The sequence below is a fragment of the Mytilus californianus genome, unplaced genomic scaffold (genome assembly GCF_021869535.1).
Source record: "Mytilus californianus isolate M0D057914Y unplaced genomic scaffold, xbMytCali1.0.p SCAF_3, whole genome shotgun sequence".
NCBI lineage: Eukaryota > Metazoa > Mollusca > Bivalvia > Mytilida > Mytilidae > Mytilus > Mytilus californianus.
In genome coordinates, this window is record NW_026262679.1 from 72,000,208 (window position 1) to 72,020,265 (window position 20,058).

At 31.0% G+C, this 20,058-nt stretch overlaps 1 protein-coding gene across 1 annotated transcript; it reads left to right on the forward strand.

Moving 5' to 3' along the window:
• The first annotated feature begins 39 nt into the window (after positions 1-39).
• LOC127735021 (E3 ubiquitin-protein ligase RNF4-like) lies at positions 40-17,434 on the forward strand. The gene is made up of 7 exons (XM_052245086.1): positions 40-72; positions 5,335-5,491; positions 7,870-7,982; positions 8,742-8,763; positions 9,584-9,668; positions 12,020-12,128; positions 14,592-17,434. The coding sequence occupies exons 1-7, from the start codon at positions 67-69 to the stop codon at positions 14,739-14,741; spliced, it is 642 nt and encodes a 213-aa protein (XP_052101046.1). The 5' UTR covers positions 40-66; the 3' UTR covers positions 14,742-17,434.
• Positions 17,435-20,058: the final 2,624 nt, after the last annotated feature.

The window sequence follows — 20,058 nt, forward strand, 5'->3', positions numbered from 1 at the left end:
TGAACACTTTATTTACCTTCAATTTTGAGAGCAAAACTTCCGGTAAAAATCAGAAATCCCAGAAATATGAGTGTAAGTCTGTTTGGACGTTGGACGATTACATTACCATTTTGCTTACTTTTACACGATTATTTTACAAAATATTCACTTTTTGATTCTTATTGTGTGACTAGACTTTTTCTAGAAGTTTAAAAACAAAAATGGTGTGTGTCAAAAGAAACTGAAAATACAATTATCTCTGGCCTGGGAACAGTATATCTAATGTCAATATATATGTTCCTGCTCTGGCTCAGAATAGAAAACAAGATAAATAATACTTTTATTTTTGCCTGAAAATTATTGTACAAGTTCATTTAACAAATAATTTATACATATACAAGAAATAGGGTATACAAAATTGTCTAAGATCCTTGCTGTGGTGAGTTCTAACTTTTTCCTTGGTGTAGATATCTTCAAAGGATCTGTTATATTCAACGCTGGCAGTCCATATTCATTTAACGACTTGTAGTTAATGCCTTTACAGGATTGCAGTTCGCGTAAACTTTCTGCCATTCTCTAACTATTTTCCAACTAAAAATCTTTCTAACTATTTTCCAACTTAACTTATCGAAAATATATCTAATAATGAATACAAAATACCTTAAAAGTACTCACTGAACAGATACATTTTGTTGTACTATTGTTATTACAGAATTACGAAATGTTGAAAGAAACGAATTTCGCATATAATTGTGCGTTTTTAGAATTAAAAACTGTACAGTCATAATTTTCTTTAATTTAAAAATATTTTCTTTTTCCCATTGTGTATAAATTAATTTTGTTAATATTGTGGCACCTATTTGACCATGTTGAACATGTTAGATGTGAGTTCAACAATAACCAGTTATGTACAATCAAATTTTAATTAATAATTTAAACTGAGATTACTATAACAGACTGTCACAGAGATTGGTCACTCACGATTTCGCAATAAAACCGTGACTTCTGGTAAAGTTAACAAAAGTTTCGTATGAACAGCTAGATACTTCAGTTTCGTATCTAACCGTAGCAGACAACACATAACCACTGTTCCCGCTTTCACATAATCAGTATCGGATATTATTCTCTTTTTAAACATGTTTAAAAAATGAAATAAAACAAAGCAAAATAATTTTTATCTATCAATTGCAGTTATCACTATTCATTTCAAAATGTTTTTTTTTAAATCATTATTAGTTTTTCCGTTATGCAACTCTCGAAAATGTGAATGAATCTGAATGTGTATAGATTAATCTCATTAATCTTGGATAATTATGTTTCACTGACAATTGAAATTTTACAATTGGGTGAAACTGGTCCGTTAATTGTATCTAATATACAAATATTTAACCTGTGAAGACAGGTAATTTCAAAACCATGGGAGATGAATTTAGATTCCACAGCTAGGTGCCCAAGATACATGAAGGCTCTGTTTATTGTAGTAAACCTTATCAGGATGTGGATGGGGTTTTACAAAATAGAGAATAATTGGCAAAAAATATAAAGAATACAGAAAATAAGACCAAAAAAATAAAGAATAGAGAATAATGAGGTACTTAAATATAAAGAATAGAGAATAATGGACTAAAAGTATAAACATGATAAAGAATAGAGAAAAATGGCCTAAAAATTAAAGAATAAAGAAATGAAGGACCCCGTCCAGACCCTCCTTTATTTCATACCTGTAAAACAGTTAGTTTCAAAAGCATGCAAGATGGATTTTGATTTCACAGCTGGGTGCCCAGGATATACGAAGGCTCTGTTTATTGTAAAAAATCTTGTCAAATATTGTCGGTGCACTTGTGGAACTGCTGTGAATATGATTAAGATACACACACTTGCTGATTATTGTCATCATCTGAAAATTTTCTGGTTTTTTTTTTACATTTAATCAATGATTGTTTCAATTTAAACAGATCTTTTCACAAAAATGAAAAAAAGGTTTGATCATGCAGTAATTGCTGATTTCGTTTTATTTTTTAATGTTTATTACCTATCCCAAAAAGAAATATTTGTAATGTATAAAATTTGGTATCTCAAAGTTATAGAAATGTGACAAAAATTAAATCCAAAGTTTTCCCAATATGATTTTTATTTGTTAACCAATTCTTTCTGAGCTTCCGTTTGACTTTGACCCCCTTTTTTCCTCTTTTATTTCAGTCAATGCAAATTCCATTAATTAAAAGGGGAGGGTTTTTCCCTAATCAAATTCTTTTCTAAAGAAATAATCAAATGAGGAAATCTATTTTGTGAACCACTGTTTCAATTTATTCAATTAAAAAGTTTGTTGGTAAAGAAATATCAAATTTTCAATTTCAAGCCAGAAATGAGTCACAAATGAAACGTGAATTAAAACAAAATTCCCTTTTAAACGACAAATTGGTATTTCACATGGTTACAAATTTTACATCACCGCAAGATTATCATTATAGACTGCATAGATATTATCCAGGAAAAACCAAATATTAGTCTTAATTTTTCCCATTAACAATACAAATTGACCTGTAAGACCTCATGTTCTGTAATATGCACCTTGACCGGTGTACATGTACGTCTATTTCAGGGGAACTCTAAATGTAGACAAAATGGTGTTTCATATAATTACAAATGTTACATCACTGCATACATGTAGTATTAATACTAAAGAATGCAGTAATAGTATCCGGAAAACAAATTGTTCATCTGAATTTAACCCATTAGCAATACAAATTGACCAAGTCTAACAGACTACTAGTACTAACTCAATGTTATTTTCAGGTTTGATGAGCAATGATGAGTAAATTTAAAGCCTATAAATACACTAGTTTTATTTAAAGTGTTTAAAAACAAACATTTATTAACATTTCAAATCCTATTTCCACATTTTCTGAAATGTACATCATAACATGTAGCACTCTTCAATCAGCCACATTGGTTATAAAATTAGTTATTATTTTCTCTTCAGTAATCAACAATGGCCGATCAATGCCTTCTTGCCAATCTTTTCGCGTCACGTGCCGAGTCACACGATCATCATGATCATAGGCACAGTTTTATTTACATTTGACTTGTCAGTACAAGAAGTGACCAATCTCTGTGTTATAGTAGTCTCAGTTTTAAATTATCAAAAAGATCATCACTAATGGCCTCTGACCACAATTATTTTTAAATTTGGTTGCAATAGAACTTATCACTATTTTGAGATCAGCGACACTTGACATTGGAATCTGTGCCACTTGCACTATTGAGGTCATACAACAATCACTTTTCCTTTGTGGCATCAGGCATTTTCTATTGTGATGTCAAAATTTTAGGGGACCTTTGTGATGTCCAGTGAATTCTAGTCACTACGGCACCGAGGCAAATGGCACCAGGATAATTGGCATCAATGAAAGACAGTGGTACCTAGACAAATCATCACCTCATAAAGCTTCTAAGTTTATATTCCACTGTCAAGCTTTCAGACATTACTATTTACAACTTATACTTGACCACAGTGGCCTGAAAATGATTAAGCTTTTCTTAGATTTAAATTTCTTCTGTTTGGAAATTTTGTTTAATTATTTGGGTTAGTCTGGGACATAATATATTGACAGTATACTATTCCTAGGGTCAGTAGAAGCAAAAGTGTTGACAATTTTATGATGTTCTGGGCTTTTACTCAATATGGCTTTAGTTTCAAGCGCTTTACATTTTGTAAGTGATGGCTTGTAATGTTAAAGCGATAGAATATAGTATAGTTTTCAGGTATTTTATCATGTATGTCTTTAGAATTGTGGGAATCAAGGATAACCAAAGCTGTATGCTTTTGATCTTCATTGAGAAATTATAAAAACTTATTAATGCTCATTATGAACTTACATAAAATATTGAATAAAGCATAACTACAATGTACAATCAATTATGATTTGATTAAATGATTATGTTTATTCAAACACAATCAAATTTTGTATTGCATATTTTATGTAAGGATTTTAATATCACTTTCAAAATTTTTGTTGTACAGTATTGCTAAAGCGCTCTTAATTTTTAATTTTTTTCTTAACTTTGAATGATACATTGTTGTACCAGGAAAATATAAAGATAAACAACAAGGTGCTGATTTGTCTTGGTATGAAACTTCCAAAACGGTGCCAAATTGTCTTTGGAACAAGGTGTTGAAATGTTTTGGTGCCAGTATAAATGGAGGACAAATAGCATTAAGGTGTACACATTTCTTTGTAAAATTCAAATTGAATTAAAAGATTTGCACCAGTTCAAACATGAAATAAAATATGATTATCCCAGCACAATCCATCAATTCCTGCTTTCTCTTTTGAGAGCCCTGAAAACATGCCAATGGTCATGATGGTAGGAGTACTAGTTGAATCTTGAATAAATGCTGAATTACCGGTAACTGAATTACTAAAATGTATCCGGTGTTTTGTAATATTCTGAGTCGGAATGGAATTTACTTATTTGGCCGCCTAGTACGAAATTCCCTCCAGACTCAGAATCACAAAAAGGATTGGAGGCATGTTCTACCTGACATGCCTGATGAACTCACCAAGGTGATTTGGTTTTAACATCATTCTTTAAAAAATCAAATCCTGCAAATTTTTATCTGAGGATCAGGAGCATCCAATTTCCTGCAAAATTACTGTCATGACTGTAAGGATCAGAAAATTGGATGTAAATACAGTCATGACAGTAATTTTGCAGGAAATTGGATGCTCCTGATCCTCAGATAAAAATTTGCAGGAAATTGATTTTTTCAAATAATAAATCTTGACGTTTTGGAAGGTTATTTGAATTTTTGCCTTGATGTCTTCATGTGTCATTTGAGGGATCTGTAAAAATCAAATTCCAAAAAAATCTCAGCAGACATCAGATTATCTGCACTAGCAAGTTTTATACTCTTTTATAATTTTATACAAATATCCTGAAAAGAACTAAATCAGAAAAAAGTGTTATAGTAGCCATATAATGATGTTTTTCATAAGATTTTTCTGGGCCATAGCATACATGGCATATAGCTGCATATTGTACATGTTGTAAAGACCCAAATAGACCCTAATTTTGAGCACCAACTCAAAAGTATTTATCATGTTTATGAGAATTTCTTCAAAAACTTTTCACCAAGATGTTGGTTGTTTTAACAGCTAACTCATTTCATTTAAATATTCAACAGAATTTATCAAAAAAAGTGTTAAATCTTGTCATTTTGGTATTGACAAATTGTAAATGGCACATTTCCAGTTTTGTGGTACTGTTTGTATGATATTAGAATCTGATTCTTGAAGTGTCTTTAAGCATCTTTTCTTAATAATATGTAATGTATATTATTAAAATTTGCAGCTTCCTAGAATGCAGAGACATGTTCAAAGGAGAAACAGAAGGTTGACATCTAGAAGTTCATCAGGTCAAAGGATACCATTAGTTGTACCAACACATAGAGCAAGACGAAGAAGTAATCCTTTAAGGGAAAGAAATCATGAAGTAGTTGATGTTGAAGGTATAATTTGTCCCCCTTAAATAAAATACAGACATGACTGAAACTTCGTGAAAGTCAAGTGAAGAAATATACAATTGAGCTTTTATTTTAATTTTTTTATTTGACAAATGTTTGAAGGGAGTAGGGACTACAGTAGTTAGCAAGTATCAACAAGCTTTTTGTTGCTGTTGCATTGAAATATACCCAATAATGATATGATCTCAGTTTAAATACATGAATAAAAGAACATGTGGAGTATATGTGTAAATATGCTTAACTTATCTATACAGTTAACCACGAAAAACATCTCAGTGAACATTCAATACCGTTTTGAGACCATTAACAAATGTCAGCAGCACATACTGTAAATTCAGAAATGATTGCATGCATTTATTATTGCGAATTTTGCAGAATGGACAAAAATGCAAGATTAATTATTGCGATTTGTGGAAAAGCTGCATACAGATATATCTGTCAGATATAAGAATGCAAGTTGTTATTATTGCGATTCTCACCCAGTCGCATTATTCGCAATTATAAAAACCTCACAATAATTTCTGAATTTACTGTATATTAAACTCCAGATAGGTCCTAGCTAGTTTGGAGTCGAACCAGTTTTGATTAAATTTGATCAGCCAGAGCCCAGACACAAAAATTCAAAACTTGTTTAAGTTTTCAGAAGTCTGAATTTGTTTAACACAAGAGTTATCTTTCTTTTCATTAGCATCAATTTGACTCAAAACGAGCAGTCAAACCCCATTCATAATTGTGGTAACATTTACTGACCTATACAAGTAAAAAATTGTCAAAAAGGGGGTTGTTTCAAATACCATGAACACAATTTTTAAGTCAAGCAACCAAAAAAGACTGAAAAAATAATGTGCACTAAAAACTCCTTAATCAGTAAAATGTATCAACATCAAGAACAAAAAATTTAAAAGAATCATGGAACATCTAAAAACATGCATAAACTAATAAATAACATTTATTGAGCTATACAAATTGAAAATTGTCAAGTGGGTCATTTCACAGGCGACACATACCAAAAAATATATGTAAAGCACGCAGATGAGAATGCAAAAAGAACATCTTCATCTGTAAAAAATAAAAATATCAACCTTAAAAAAACTGATAATAAATCTGCAATTGTTGAATGAAGTATATGTTGTGCATAAAAAAAAAACACTGATGTTACCCTTAAAAATTTATTACAGCAAATTGAAAAAAAAACTCTCTATGATTATAAACTAGATGAAAGCAGAAATCATCCTAAACATATCAGGAATAGTCCATTTGTCAATTACCGATTTGATTCTGTTAATATATACTTTTAACAAAAATTGTTACCCTGCAATTAGAGATCAGATTTTTAGTGAAAAATAACTACTGCTATAAAAGTTTTTAGCTTAACAAAATATTAAATGTAATTAAAAAATTTGAAAAACTTAAAGGTTACACACATTACGCACAGATAAATTTGCTCTCTCCGCTAGCTCTACATTGTCAATGAAACTTTATGTCCCTCCTAAGGGAGAAAACTAAAAAATGGATCTCTAATTACAGGGTCAGTTACAAGAATTGGCAAAAAGACTATTGATTTCATCACATTAACACATTTTTTGACTTACACAAGTCAAAACAGGAATATGCTTATTTAAGTCTGAGCTCTGACTGTTTAAAGAGACTACCTTGATTGTTCTTGACTACACATATACTGTGGATTCATTATTATTCATTGGATACCAATTTTCGTGGATTTCGTGGTACAGGTGAACCACGAAATTAAATGTCTAACGATTGACAAATTTTTCTATAGACTTGTATGCAAACTTCGGCAAAACCATGAAATCAAATATCCACGAATATGTAAGTTTTCCTTAATCCACGAAAGTTGGTACCCACGAAAATAAATGAATCCAAAGGAGTCAGGTGAAGAACAGCAATAAATGCACTGTGCCTTTGATCATGCACATGCAAAGTGATTTTATGTCATGAATTGATACACCATATCCTTTTTTTCTATTATAAAGAGTTTAAAGTATACTTCATTTTGTTTATACCAGTTTACAACATTAAGATAAAGCTTGTAGATAATATTGAATTAATAAAACAAAATGAAATTATTTTCCTTAATTTTACTACTCGTTGCTATTTAAAGTGGAGATAATTTAGAATTTCAATTATTCTGATCAAAGCATAACTTAAATGATTGATTGAAAGAAAGAAAAATTGCCTATTTAAGATATCTCTCCTGATAATTTCCCTATAACTTCTTACTTAGAATAATAGCATATTTTCTCTGTTACTCAATGGTTATTTTTGCAATTATTGATCTGGTTTTAGTTCTGAGCATAGTAAATGTTATTGTACACAAACATCATAAATTCTGTATATTGTAGCACATTCTGAATGTATAGATCTGACCAGTGAACATGGCAATGATGATTTTATAGATTTGACAAGTCCTACACAGACACGAGCTCAAGTAGCAGTGAATGACTCGCCTGTTATTGTAAGTGGTTCTGACATATATATATATATGTTTTTGTATTTGATGGTATAATTGCCAATGAGACAAATAATCACCAGAGACCAAAGACAGCAGAGGTAGGGATGTTAACAACTAAAGGGCAATGCAAGGCCTTAAACAAAGCTAAAACCGATAGTAAACTATAAAAGGCCTTAAAATAACAAAATGTAAAACTATTCAAAAGAAAATCAACTGCCTGATTTATGATTAAACTTTAAAAAAATTAAAAACGGAAGTGCTTCATACTAAAAATATGTGCACCTTCAAAGCTTTTACTGTTTTACAACCCTAGAAAATTACAAAGAGAAGAATTCAATTCTTAGAATTACATATCAAGGCTATGACCTTGATATTATGATTTACATCAAGCTTTTCATTTGTTATCCTATTGATGGGTGTGAAGTTGTCATGAGAACATGAGCTGTCATGAATGTTGAATTTTATTGGGTAACTAATTTTGGAATGCCTCATGATTGTTGTCTGCCAATTAAAAATTACAGATTCTTATAAAACATACATGTGCATGTAATGTAATTATTTATATTCAAAAACAGGTTTTTACTTCATTTTTACACTCATTAAAATAAATATGCTAGATATTTATATTTATATTTTAAGATAATTAAACAAATTTCCAGCCTTTGGGAGCTAATGGTGGTCTATACTAAAGCTCTTAGGACTGCAAAAAAAAAATGTAGGTATTTTTAATTATTCATTAATTTATTAAATTGTATATTTCAGATTGTAACAGGCAGAGATATAGGTGAGTTAAACACTTACATGTAGCTCGATATATTTTTCAGAAATTTGGTAAGGTTATATTTGATCACACAACAAGATATTATATATGAGCTGCATTGGATAGAAATATACCTTATGCAAATGAATATCAATACATCTGTTAACCTATTTCAGGTTTTAAAAAAAATCTCTATGCAAAGTCTGTAGCTGTTTGAAAATTGAGTTGTAATAAGAACCCTACAAAACAGACCAACATTCATCTTTTATTTCGTATTTGAAAGTTCCAAAATCAATCGAAGTATTAGACATAAGGTCAATTTCTATAAGAGGCAGCTCACATAATATAATTGAATATATGGACACATTTAATATTTCACTATTGAAAACAAATCTTTCACATATATGAATTGAAGAAGATTTTAGTAAAATGGATGCACTCTAATAACACATGTTGATGACTGAAAGAACCACAGTTCAAGGATTGCAATAAAATGTGTATGGTCCTTAAAATCAGCTATATTAGTTTGATAGAAGCTCAGAAGTTATATAAAAAACAGTTCTTTTTAAGAAAATCAAAAGAATTCTTACTTCAAAACATTTTATTGATAGTTATTTTTATTTTACATTATCTCTAAATGGTTCTGGATGACTGCCAGACCTACCAATTAATACACAGAAAACTTAACATTCAGCAACACAAATGACATGGAAAAGGTGATCCAGAAAGGTCAGCATTTCCTGCTACACTAATAGCACCTGAAAAAAGTATTCAGTGAAAAGTTACTTTGGGTGAAAATTGATTAAGCACACTGCTAGGTTTTTCTGATTTACATTTTTTCCAGTCACTCCACCAAGAGGAAGAAGGAGACCCCTAAGATCACCTGATATAGAAAACGAGATAGAATGTTTAGATTTAGATATAGAAATGTAAGTTAGATATATAGAGAAAATTGTATGGCTTATTTAATATAACACCAATATCAACCTGAGACACCAACATAATCCTTAGAGCACTTAGATCTGCTGGATGGATCATTTTGGTTGAGGGTTGATGTGGTGTGTGATATTGAAAAAAATCCATATTATATGCACTTATTTATACCACACTCTAAAAGATGGGATAACATTGCATTCACCTTGTCTGTCAGTCTGATGTCTTTCCGTGTGTTTGTCCAACAAATACTCCTGTAACACTTTTGTCCAGTACTATATTACAGAATGCCTCTATTTTTGATTAGCACCTTGAAAGTAATGAGTTGTAACGTGTGCGCACATTTCGGATCTGTTGGAATCCACATTCTTGTTTGCCTATACTTTGAATTTTTCAGTATGTTGAATGAACATGAACTTTTTAGTCACACTTTTCTCAATAACTGCTGGACAAAATGATTTAAAAATTGATCAGCAGCCCATCAGCCTTTTGGATCTGTAGGACACCTGCTCCATGCATGTTTCTTGATACTTTAAATTAAGAGTGGGGGTATGCTTAGCAAAACAACACATTTCATTCTTGTTACATACCTGAAATAAATGTTTTACGACTGACGAAAAACAGAGTTTGATATTGCCGTTGCAACTGTGACTGATATTGATATCATCACAGATGGCTGATTCAGAATGATTGCCATTGATTGTATTACACAAACAATTTGTTTGTATTAATTAACTTCTAATGATTGGTCTTTTCTTCACTTATATATGATTTCTCTTATAGACAACATTTGAATGAAATGATATTTACTGTAGATTCATTTATTTTTATGGATATCAATTTTCTTGTATTGAGGAAAAAGTGTGTTTTCGTAGATATTTGATTTTGTGATTTTGCCAAAGTTTTCATTCAAGCATATAGAAAATTTTAATTCCTTGAACATTTTAATTTGTGGTTTATCTTTATACATGAAAATTGGTAACCAACGAATAATAATGAATTCACAGTATATTGACATTTTTATTGGCAAAAAACTTCTGTGTTTTTACATTGTTTACACCACACAGTAGGTGATATATTAAAATCTGTTGAGTTTTATTCTATTTAATGAATAAGAATTATAATAAAATGAGATAACTTTAGTGAATTGACCACAGCATTGTTATGTGTTGCTGATGAGAGCATGGGGCTATTCCTTACAGGTAAAGAACCAGTTACATGTATTGTCAGTAACAAGGTGCTGTCACCTTTCAATTTATGCAATTGTTGACATGTTGAACAAACTACAGAATCTACTAATAATTTTAAGGCAAATATTAATAAAAGTTAACAAAGGGTCTTCAACAATAGACAAGTGTTGATAAAATATGTCAGGCTCTTGATTAAATGTCTAGATCTCCCATCAACACCAGGTTCCCTATATGTGACCAGCCATGAAATTTCCAGGCTTATGGCTTTATATGTCATTATGGGAAAAGGTCTATATAAAGTCTCATCCCATTCTAATTCATAGCTAGTTTGTTTGTTTTTATCTATGACTGCCTTAGAACTACATAAACAAGATGTATGTGTTGTTGAAAGTTTTCTTACAACCCTTTCACCTACATGCCCTAATTTATTGATTATGCTGTTTGATTTTTTATCTTACTCTGCATTGACAGATCTTTGATTTAATCACTTTGTCAGGATACATGTACAAAATGTATTCACCAATAAGATAAAAGACGAACATAAGAGAGCATATTAAATAATACACTTTCTTGGCGTTGGTGTAGTTTTCCTCACGAAAGAAAGAAAAAGTTTAAGTCATTATTATTTTGATTGCAGATTCCGGTACATTGTTGCTATGGCAACAAATTTGAAATTCTTCAGTTATTTAGTTATTAAAGCTACAGTTACATTTTGATTAACTAAAAAAGACTTGCCACCTCCCCCCCCCCCCCCCCCCCCAAAAAAAAAAAACAAACAAAAAAAACTATTATAGATGAACATACATGTTAAAAAATTGAAAAAGAAAAATGAAATTTTTAATAAAATCGAAACTAACAAAAATTACCATAATTCTGTTAACTTAAAGAATCTAACAAAATAACTTGTCAGGGTGTTTTGAATCTATGTGTACTTCATAAAAATGCAAAAAACTCATTTTGACCCTGGTACCTGCATTAGCCTGAAAATCTCATGGCTGGTCACATATGACAAAAATTATTTGTATGTAGGTCAAATTCAATACGATTTGATATCCATCATTAAATTTTTTGATTGCCCTATCTTCAGACATTTTATTGGAATTGTTATGGAAAATTTTTTTCTCAACTTTATCAATTTGCATCTTCATTTATTGCAGTTCTGAAAGACCAAGTACTTCAGGGCTAGGTTCACCAAATCGAGGAACAGTAAACTCTCCTGGTATAAGAAGAATCACCTGTCCCATTTGCATGGACGATTACAAAGAGGTAGGTCAAGATCAAGCAAGATTCATAACAAGAATAGAAATTTTCCTAGTTTTTGCTGTTTTCATCTTATCGAGTACAATATTGAGTCTAGTCTTCTTTTTATGCACCCGCCGTAGCGGAGGGGGCATTAAGTTTTACCCTTGTCCGTACGTACATACGAACGTACAAACGAACATACGTCCGTACATACGTACGTACGTACAAACGAACGTACGTACGTACGTCCCAAAATTGGTTTCTGTTCTCTAACTTTTGCCTCAACCAAATGTTATGAAACTTATACACAATACTTATTACCACAGATCAAGTTTGAATTTTGGTGGCGTCACTTTTACCTTTCTAGAGTTATGCCCCTTTACAAATGGAAAAATTGCTGAATTTTTCGTTTCCGTTCTCTAACTTTAGTTTGCCTCATCCAAATGTTATGAAACTTATACACAATGCCTATTACCACAAAACACAGATCAAGTTTGAATTTTGGTGGCGTCACTTTAACGGTTCTAGAGTTATGCTCCTTTACAAATGGAAAAATTGCTGAATTTTTCGTTTCCGTTCTCTAACTTTAGTTTGCCTCAACCAAATGTTATGAAACTTATATACAATGGTTAATACCACAAAACGCAGATCAAGGTTGAATTTTGGTGGCGTCACTTTAACTGTTCCTCTAGAGTTATGCCCCTTTAGAAATGGAAAAATTGCAAAATTTTTATTTTCTTCTAAATATAAAGTAATTTTTAAAGTTGGAGTTAACTTCCTTTGTCCATGATTATAGCTGAATCAACTACAATCAATGCTTTATACAATGCAATGTTTAATTTTGACTTCCACTGATAAAACACAGATCAAGTTGAATTTGGGTAGTGTCACTTTAACCGTTCTTCAGTTATGTCCCTTTATAACTATATGATATGCAAGCGGGGGCATCATCTGTGTCCACATATGGACACTATCCACATTTATTTTTATATATATCTTTCAATCTTTGGACTCAGAACATGCACCTTCAATACCTCCCACCTGTATGACAACCAAATCAGTTCCAAATAACTAGGAATCTCTGGTTCAATGTTCTGTGGCTTTGCATACATATATTTTTTCACTATATTGCACATCTGCAGTTTGTATAAAAAGTTTTAAAGAATTAAGACTTATTTAATCCATAAACTAAGGTCCTAACATTAGGTCAAGAGATGACTTTAAAATTAACACAGATATAATATGTAATTATCCGTTTACCATACTTATTTCATCAGTAACCTTTTGAAAAGTAGCAGAACGCAAGACATAGGGGTGCCAATAAATGTTTTTATACTGCAACTAGTTGTGTTGATTTCCTAAATATAGTAACAAAGCTATATTTTGTGCAATGTCAATTTTATCATGGATCGCTTCTTCAACAATCAGGGGTTCATTGAGGGGGGAAAATAAGTTTGAAACTTGTGTTACTATTTTAATAGCTATCAATGTATTAATTTAAGTTGCAGTATAAAAACAATATTAGGTCAATGTCAGAAAAATATAAACTTTTTTGTATTCGGCACAAAACTGTGGAAGGGCTCAGTAAAACCTCTCCTGTCCCCAGTTTCTCAGCCTCATACAAAAAAGTTTATATTTTCCTGACATTGACCTAATATTGTATACATGTATGTATAATTTAAAAGCTTTATATTTCAGATGATAAATGACTTGGGTGCTTCTTTACTTGAATCAGGTGTCTTATGTTCAGAATGTTTTGTCTGGCACATGTCCATTGTTCTTGATCTCATTTTCATTATTAAGTGGCTACTTAAAAAAAATAGATAATAAAAATAAAATAGTTTTGTTCATCATGTGATTTTCTCACTTATGAGTAAAGGGATAACTATATATATATATGGTGTGTAGAATAATTGCAAGGTCATCATATTTGTCAGACAGGGTTTACCTCACCATGACAGCCTTCATTTCATTGATGAGTGATCAAGGGTTAATTTTTTTTTATGTTTAGTTTATTTCTCCATAGTATAAGTATATTTTGTGGATTTTAATGTGTGCTAGGTCAAGTATATTTGGTGTATTAAATGATCTTAAGGTGTACATGTCAATTTGGTAAGATTCATTTGACCACCGCCAATGATCCATGAAAATGAGATCAAGGTTTGACCTCATATTCATGGTTTGGTGGTCAACATTAAGTTTTGGTGGTTAGGTTCTCAGATACTATGACCAATAGGTCAACTATTTGGTGCATTGAATGATTGCAAGATGTACATGTCTGTCTTCAGGATTCATCTGATCTTGACCCCATTTTCAGGATTCTTTCAGTTTTGTGATACCTGTAGAAAAATCTATATTTTAAAGACTAGCTTTCAACATAAAATTTCATCGGTAAAGCAGGTGAGATTTTTCAGCATGTGCACTCTTGTTAATATGTATACATCATTTCAGAAAAATTATCAGAATTTATCTTCTTGTCCTTTTCAGCTGCAACAAAATAAAGTACAGTTGATGTCAACAGTGTGCGGACATTTATTTTGTAAACCATGTATACAGATATCAGTGAGAACGCATCGTCAGTGTCCAACTTGTCGAAGAAGATTGACAGAAAAACAAATTCATCCAATTTTCTTGTAATATTTAACTTGTATGACCTGAAGGTATAATATCAGCTTCACTTGAAGTCTGTTATCTGTCATCATCCGTAAACTTTTAAAGTATTTTTTGGTACCTATTATTTTTTTCACTGATAAACTAACATGTCCTCCATTTCATTACTTAACCTAATGTACCAAAGTATATGTGTGGCAGTTCTGCAGAAGTCCTGTTTTTGTTTTTTTAACTGACTCGGTTAGCATGATGGATAGCTGTGAGGTGATCAATACAGGTTCTTTAAAATGTTTAGTATTTTATTATGTGTTTGTACAAAATTGTGAAGAACTTGAAGTGTTCGTGTTCAATAACTGATTTATCACTTCTAGATGTGTGTTAATTTGTTAGCAAAAATACAGACCATTCAACCTGAGCAATTAAATCAAATTACACTGGTGACTATAAAGGCTTTTTTCTTCAGTCCCTCATGATTCATGAAATTTTTTTACCATAGTGTTAAAATATGTTCTAGACCCACCATTTATAGAAGTCGGTGTGTGATCGCCTTAGATTACCAAAGATAATTTTTCTTAAGGGACCTAAGCCAATGCCTCAATACTATGTGTAATATGTATTACATTGATGTGGTGAGATATAGTACAGTGCATGCTACTTTTATCTGTGAAAAATCACTCTTGGTGAGGGTATTTTATAGCCAAGAGTGATTGACATTGAAATAGATTCTATCTTAAGTGCTGAAAAGAGATTTAATTTTGCAATATCTAAAGCTTAACCTGTTTGCAATGATCAATTTTTTTGTTATTTTTTTTAATTTACACCATGTAATATTTTAATGATTTTATCTTGCGAAATAACCTCCATGCGGAAAATTTCGACTTTACAATATGTTAGGGGCTTATTCTAAATACTACTACCTTCTATCACCAGGAATATTCCTGATTCATAGTGATTCCCTCATCACTGGCTAGAGTGCCTTTTCACTGAATTACACAGTGTGTGTACAATTGGAATTTTTATCTGGCCCGTGATGAAAGTCACAGAAGACGAAAAGTAAGTGGCGCTTTTCCAGCGTCATCAACAATACTGTAAATTCAGAAATTATTGCGATGTTTTTATTATTGCGAAAAATGCGACAGGGTAATGATCGCAATAATTTAAACTCGCATTTTGAAATTTTTCATATGAATTAAACAGGATATTTATCAATATCTCAAAAATTAAAATCGCATTTTAGTCTAAAATGACAAAATCGCAATAATAAATGCATGCAATAATATCTGAATTTACAGTAGTTAAGTTTTCTGCTTCAGTCAGTTTTTGATAAAAACTGCTTGTGATAGATCAATTATATTTTCTATAAAGTTGCATTACTTCAGAACATGTCAGTTTGACAACTATTTGAAGGCCCTGCCCCCCTTGGTCATGGTCCAGCGACTTTCAATTAATAAGCAATTTTCAATTCGGCTTAAGTTAGTTTGATAGGAACTGCTTGTAATAGATCAATGATATTTTCTATAAAGTTGCTTTACTATCAGTACATCTAAGTTTGTTGACCATTTCGAGGCCCTTCCCCCTTGTCTTGGTGCAGTGAATTTGAATTAATTAATTAGCAATATCGCTGTCTATCAGATTGTCTTTTTCTGAATTTTCTGTCGACAAGCTAGACAAATCTGTGTCAACAGTTTATTGATACTACATTTTATTTTCTGGAATTATAGAAACTTAGATTTCACAGTATATATATTACATTGATGAAAAAGTGAAAAATTCTTTATTTTGCAACATTTTATATTTTGCTAATAAACATGACCATGCATATAAAAAAGTATGGGATATTTACCATTTTATAGTGCTACTAATTATAATTGTGCATTAAACAAAAAAGTCATCCATAACACAGGTTTGTGATGTTATAGAATCAGTTCTCAGCAAAGTGAATAGTATTTTCACTATAGTTGAGATAAGACTTACAACTACATGTAGGAACATGGATTTATAAGTGATTGTAAATTTGTATGTGTTTGTGGTTTTAGATCTTTATGATGTATATATTGCAGTGCTAACCATATTTTATACTTTCAGAGAGATAATACTCTTAAAAATAGGACTTTTGAGACAAAAAATAATATTAATTTTTTTTTCTAAATAGTGGATGGTAATGTCACATATTTTTATAATAGTTTTACAACTTTGGCATGTTAAACTTTGACTTAAAGTAACACAAAATTATACATTATTTAAAGTAATTGGGAGAAGATTTAAAATAATTAGTTTGTTTACAATGCACATAATCAAATAAGATAATCATATTTGTTTTCTCAAAGTCAGTCAAATTTTCAATTAAATAATATAAAATATTTCAATGGGTATCCAAATTTGTTTTGTTCAATAGCCCTAATAAACGTGCTTCAAATAACCAGAGATTTTTCTACGTTATTCTTTGCTTAGAGAGATTCAATCCCTCTTTCTCCTACTTTGTATGTTATGTTAGGAGCCATGTTTAGCATAAATAAGATGAATGAAGGATTTTTTTGTTATGCAAAATTTGCAATTTGATTAATATTTGTTTATTGGAATTATGAGAAAGTATGTCTCTTTATTGTTGATATAAACTTGAATGCAATGTATGTTTATTGGAATTATGAGAAAGTGTGTCTCTTTATTGTTAATATAAACTGGAATGCAATGCAGATAATAAAATTATGTTTGATTGTGAATATATCTTTTTCTTGATTTTTCAACTGATTTTGTTTGTCCCCTTTATATCATTGTTGCCGCATTTCATGTAGTTCTGAAGATGTTGAGTTATAGTGTGTAAACAATTTTTACATCTACAGTGCAGTCACTTTCTGTTTGCTGATAGTTTGAAATTTTAAAAAACTCATTGTACTTGAAAATTTTCATCAAACTTGGATTCAATAACTTTTGGTAATGATTAGTTATGCTTCAGTTTACATGTCACCTCAATCAATTGCATGCACCAACACGGGTCCAAACACATTGGTCTTGTTTCCGTTAACAAATTCAGTCATTTGTTTGTGTGAACTTTGTATCCACTTCTCTTCCTAAAACAAACTTTATTTCAATGAAAAATTCACACTACTTATAAAAATAAGAAGATGTGGTATAATTGCCAATGAGACAACTCTCCACCAGAGACCAGATGAAATTGAAGTTAACAACTGAAGTTAACAACAATAGGTCACGGTACGGTCTTCAGCAATAAGCAAAACCCATACAGCATAGTCGGCTATAAGAGGCCCTGAAATGACAAATGTAAAACAATTCAAACAAGAAAACTAATGGCCTGATTTATGTAAAAACCAATGAACGAAATATAGATATGATGAACAGCAACAATCATATTTAATGGTATTGTGCACATCTACTTGTTATTATGATTTCATCAAGATGATTTTTATACGACCGCAAAAAATGTTTGCGGTCGTATATTGGTATGACGTTGGCGTCATCGTCGTCCGAAGACACATTGGTTTTCGCACTCTAACTTTAGTTTAAGTGAATGGATCTCTTTGAAATTTTACCATAAGGTTCAATACCACAAAAGGAAGGTGGGGATTGATTTTGGGGGTTATGGTACCAACAGTTAAGGAATTAGGGGCCAAAAAGGGGCAAAAAATAAGCATTTTCTAGTTTCCAGACAATAACTGTGAAACGGTGTATGGATCTCTCTGAAATTATACTACAAGTTTCCATACCACAAAGGGATGGTTAGGATTTGCTTTTGGGGGTTATGGCTCAAACTGTTTAGGAATTAGGGGCAAAAAAGGGGGAAAAACAAGGTTGTCCTGGTTAATGGACAAATACTTTAGTACAAAACATAATTTAAAGCAGTGTAAGGGAGATAAATCAAATACATCATTGAAATTATCTCCCTTACACTGCTTTTAAATTATGTATAAAGTAATGATTAATGAACAATTAAGATAATTTAAAACAGTGTAAGGGAGGTAATCCAAATACAACGTTTTGGTTACTTCCCTTACACTGCTTTTAAATTATGTTTAAAGAAATGCATATTTATAAAGGAAGACCAGAAAAAATATCTGCAAATGTTGCATCTTTTTTTTTTACAAAAAAATCCATATGAAAGATTTGACACTATATTTTAAATTCTATTATAAAATAGCACTATGGTAAATTTAAATGGGTAATTATGGTTGCAAACTCCATTGGAAATTTGAATTGAGATTATGACCATATCTTGAGGGAAAGAATTTTTTGGGGGAAAAAAGGGGGGGGGGGGGGGTAAAAAGAAATTGTGGGGGGTCAATTTTTTCTCATTTCAGATTTCAGAAATTAAAAAGAATTATTCTTCAAATATTTTTTTTTTTTCAAATTTCAAATATTGAAAAATTTCAAGAAGTAATCTTTAATTGCACAGTATGGCGCATTAGATTTGTAAAATCTTTGACCACATTTATTTATTTGTTATGCCGAATCTTACCGTGTATTTAGATTTTTAATTTTGGGTCCAGTTTTCAAATTGGTCTACATTAAGGTCCAAAGGGTCCAAAATTAATTTTGTATGATTTTAACAAAAATTTAATATATGGGGTTCTTTGATATGCTGAAACTAAACATGTATTTAGATTTTTGATTTTTGGCCCAGTTTTCAACTTTGTTTGATTTCAACAAAAATTGAATATATGGGGTTCTTTGATATAATGAATCTAACCATGTATTTAGATTTTTTATTTGTGGACCCCGCTATCAAATTGGTTCATATTGAGGTTAAAAGGGTCCAAAATTAAACTTCGTTTGATTTCATCAAAAATTGAATTATTGGGGTTCTTTGATATGCCAAATCTAACCGTGTATTTAGATTTTTAATTTTGGGTCCTGTTTTTTAAATTGGTCTACATTAAGGTCCAAAGGGTCCAAAATTAAACTTAGTTTGATTTTAACAAAAATTGAATTCTTGGGGTTCTTTGATATGCTGAATCTAAACATGTGTTTAGATTTTTGATTATGGGCCCAGTTTTCAAGTTGGTCCAAGTTGGGGTCTAAAATTAAACTTTTTTTTATTTCAACAAAAATTGAATATATGGGGTTCTTTGATATGCTGAATCTAAACATGTATTTAGATTTTAGATTTTTGGCCCAGTTTTCAAGTTGGTCCAAATTGGGGTCCAAAATTTAACTTTGTTTGATTTCAACAAAAATTGAATATATGGGGTTCTTTGATATGCTGAATCTAACCATGTATTTAGATTTTTTATTTGTGGACCCCGCTATCAAATTGGTTCATATTGAGGTCAAAAGGGTCCAAAATTAAACTTCGTTTGATTTCATCAAAAATTGAATTATTGGGGTTCTT

Coding starts and splice junctions, on each gene's coding strand:
- LOC127735021 (XM_052245086.1), top strand. Junction 8,764..9,583: donor TGTAACAGGCAGAGATATAG/GTGAGTTAAACA, acceptor CATTTTTTCCAG/TCACTCCACCAAGAGGAAGA. Junction 12,129..14,591: donor GCATGGACGATTACAAAGAG/GTAGGTCAAGAT, acceptor TGTCCTTTTCAG/CTGCAACAAAATAAAGTACA.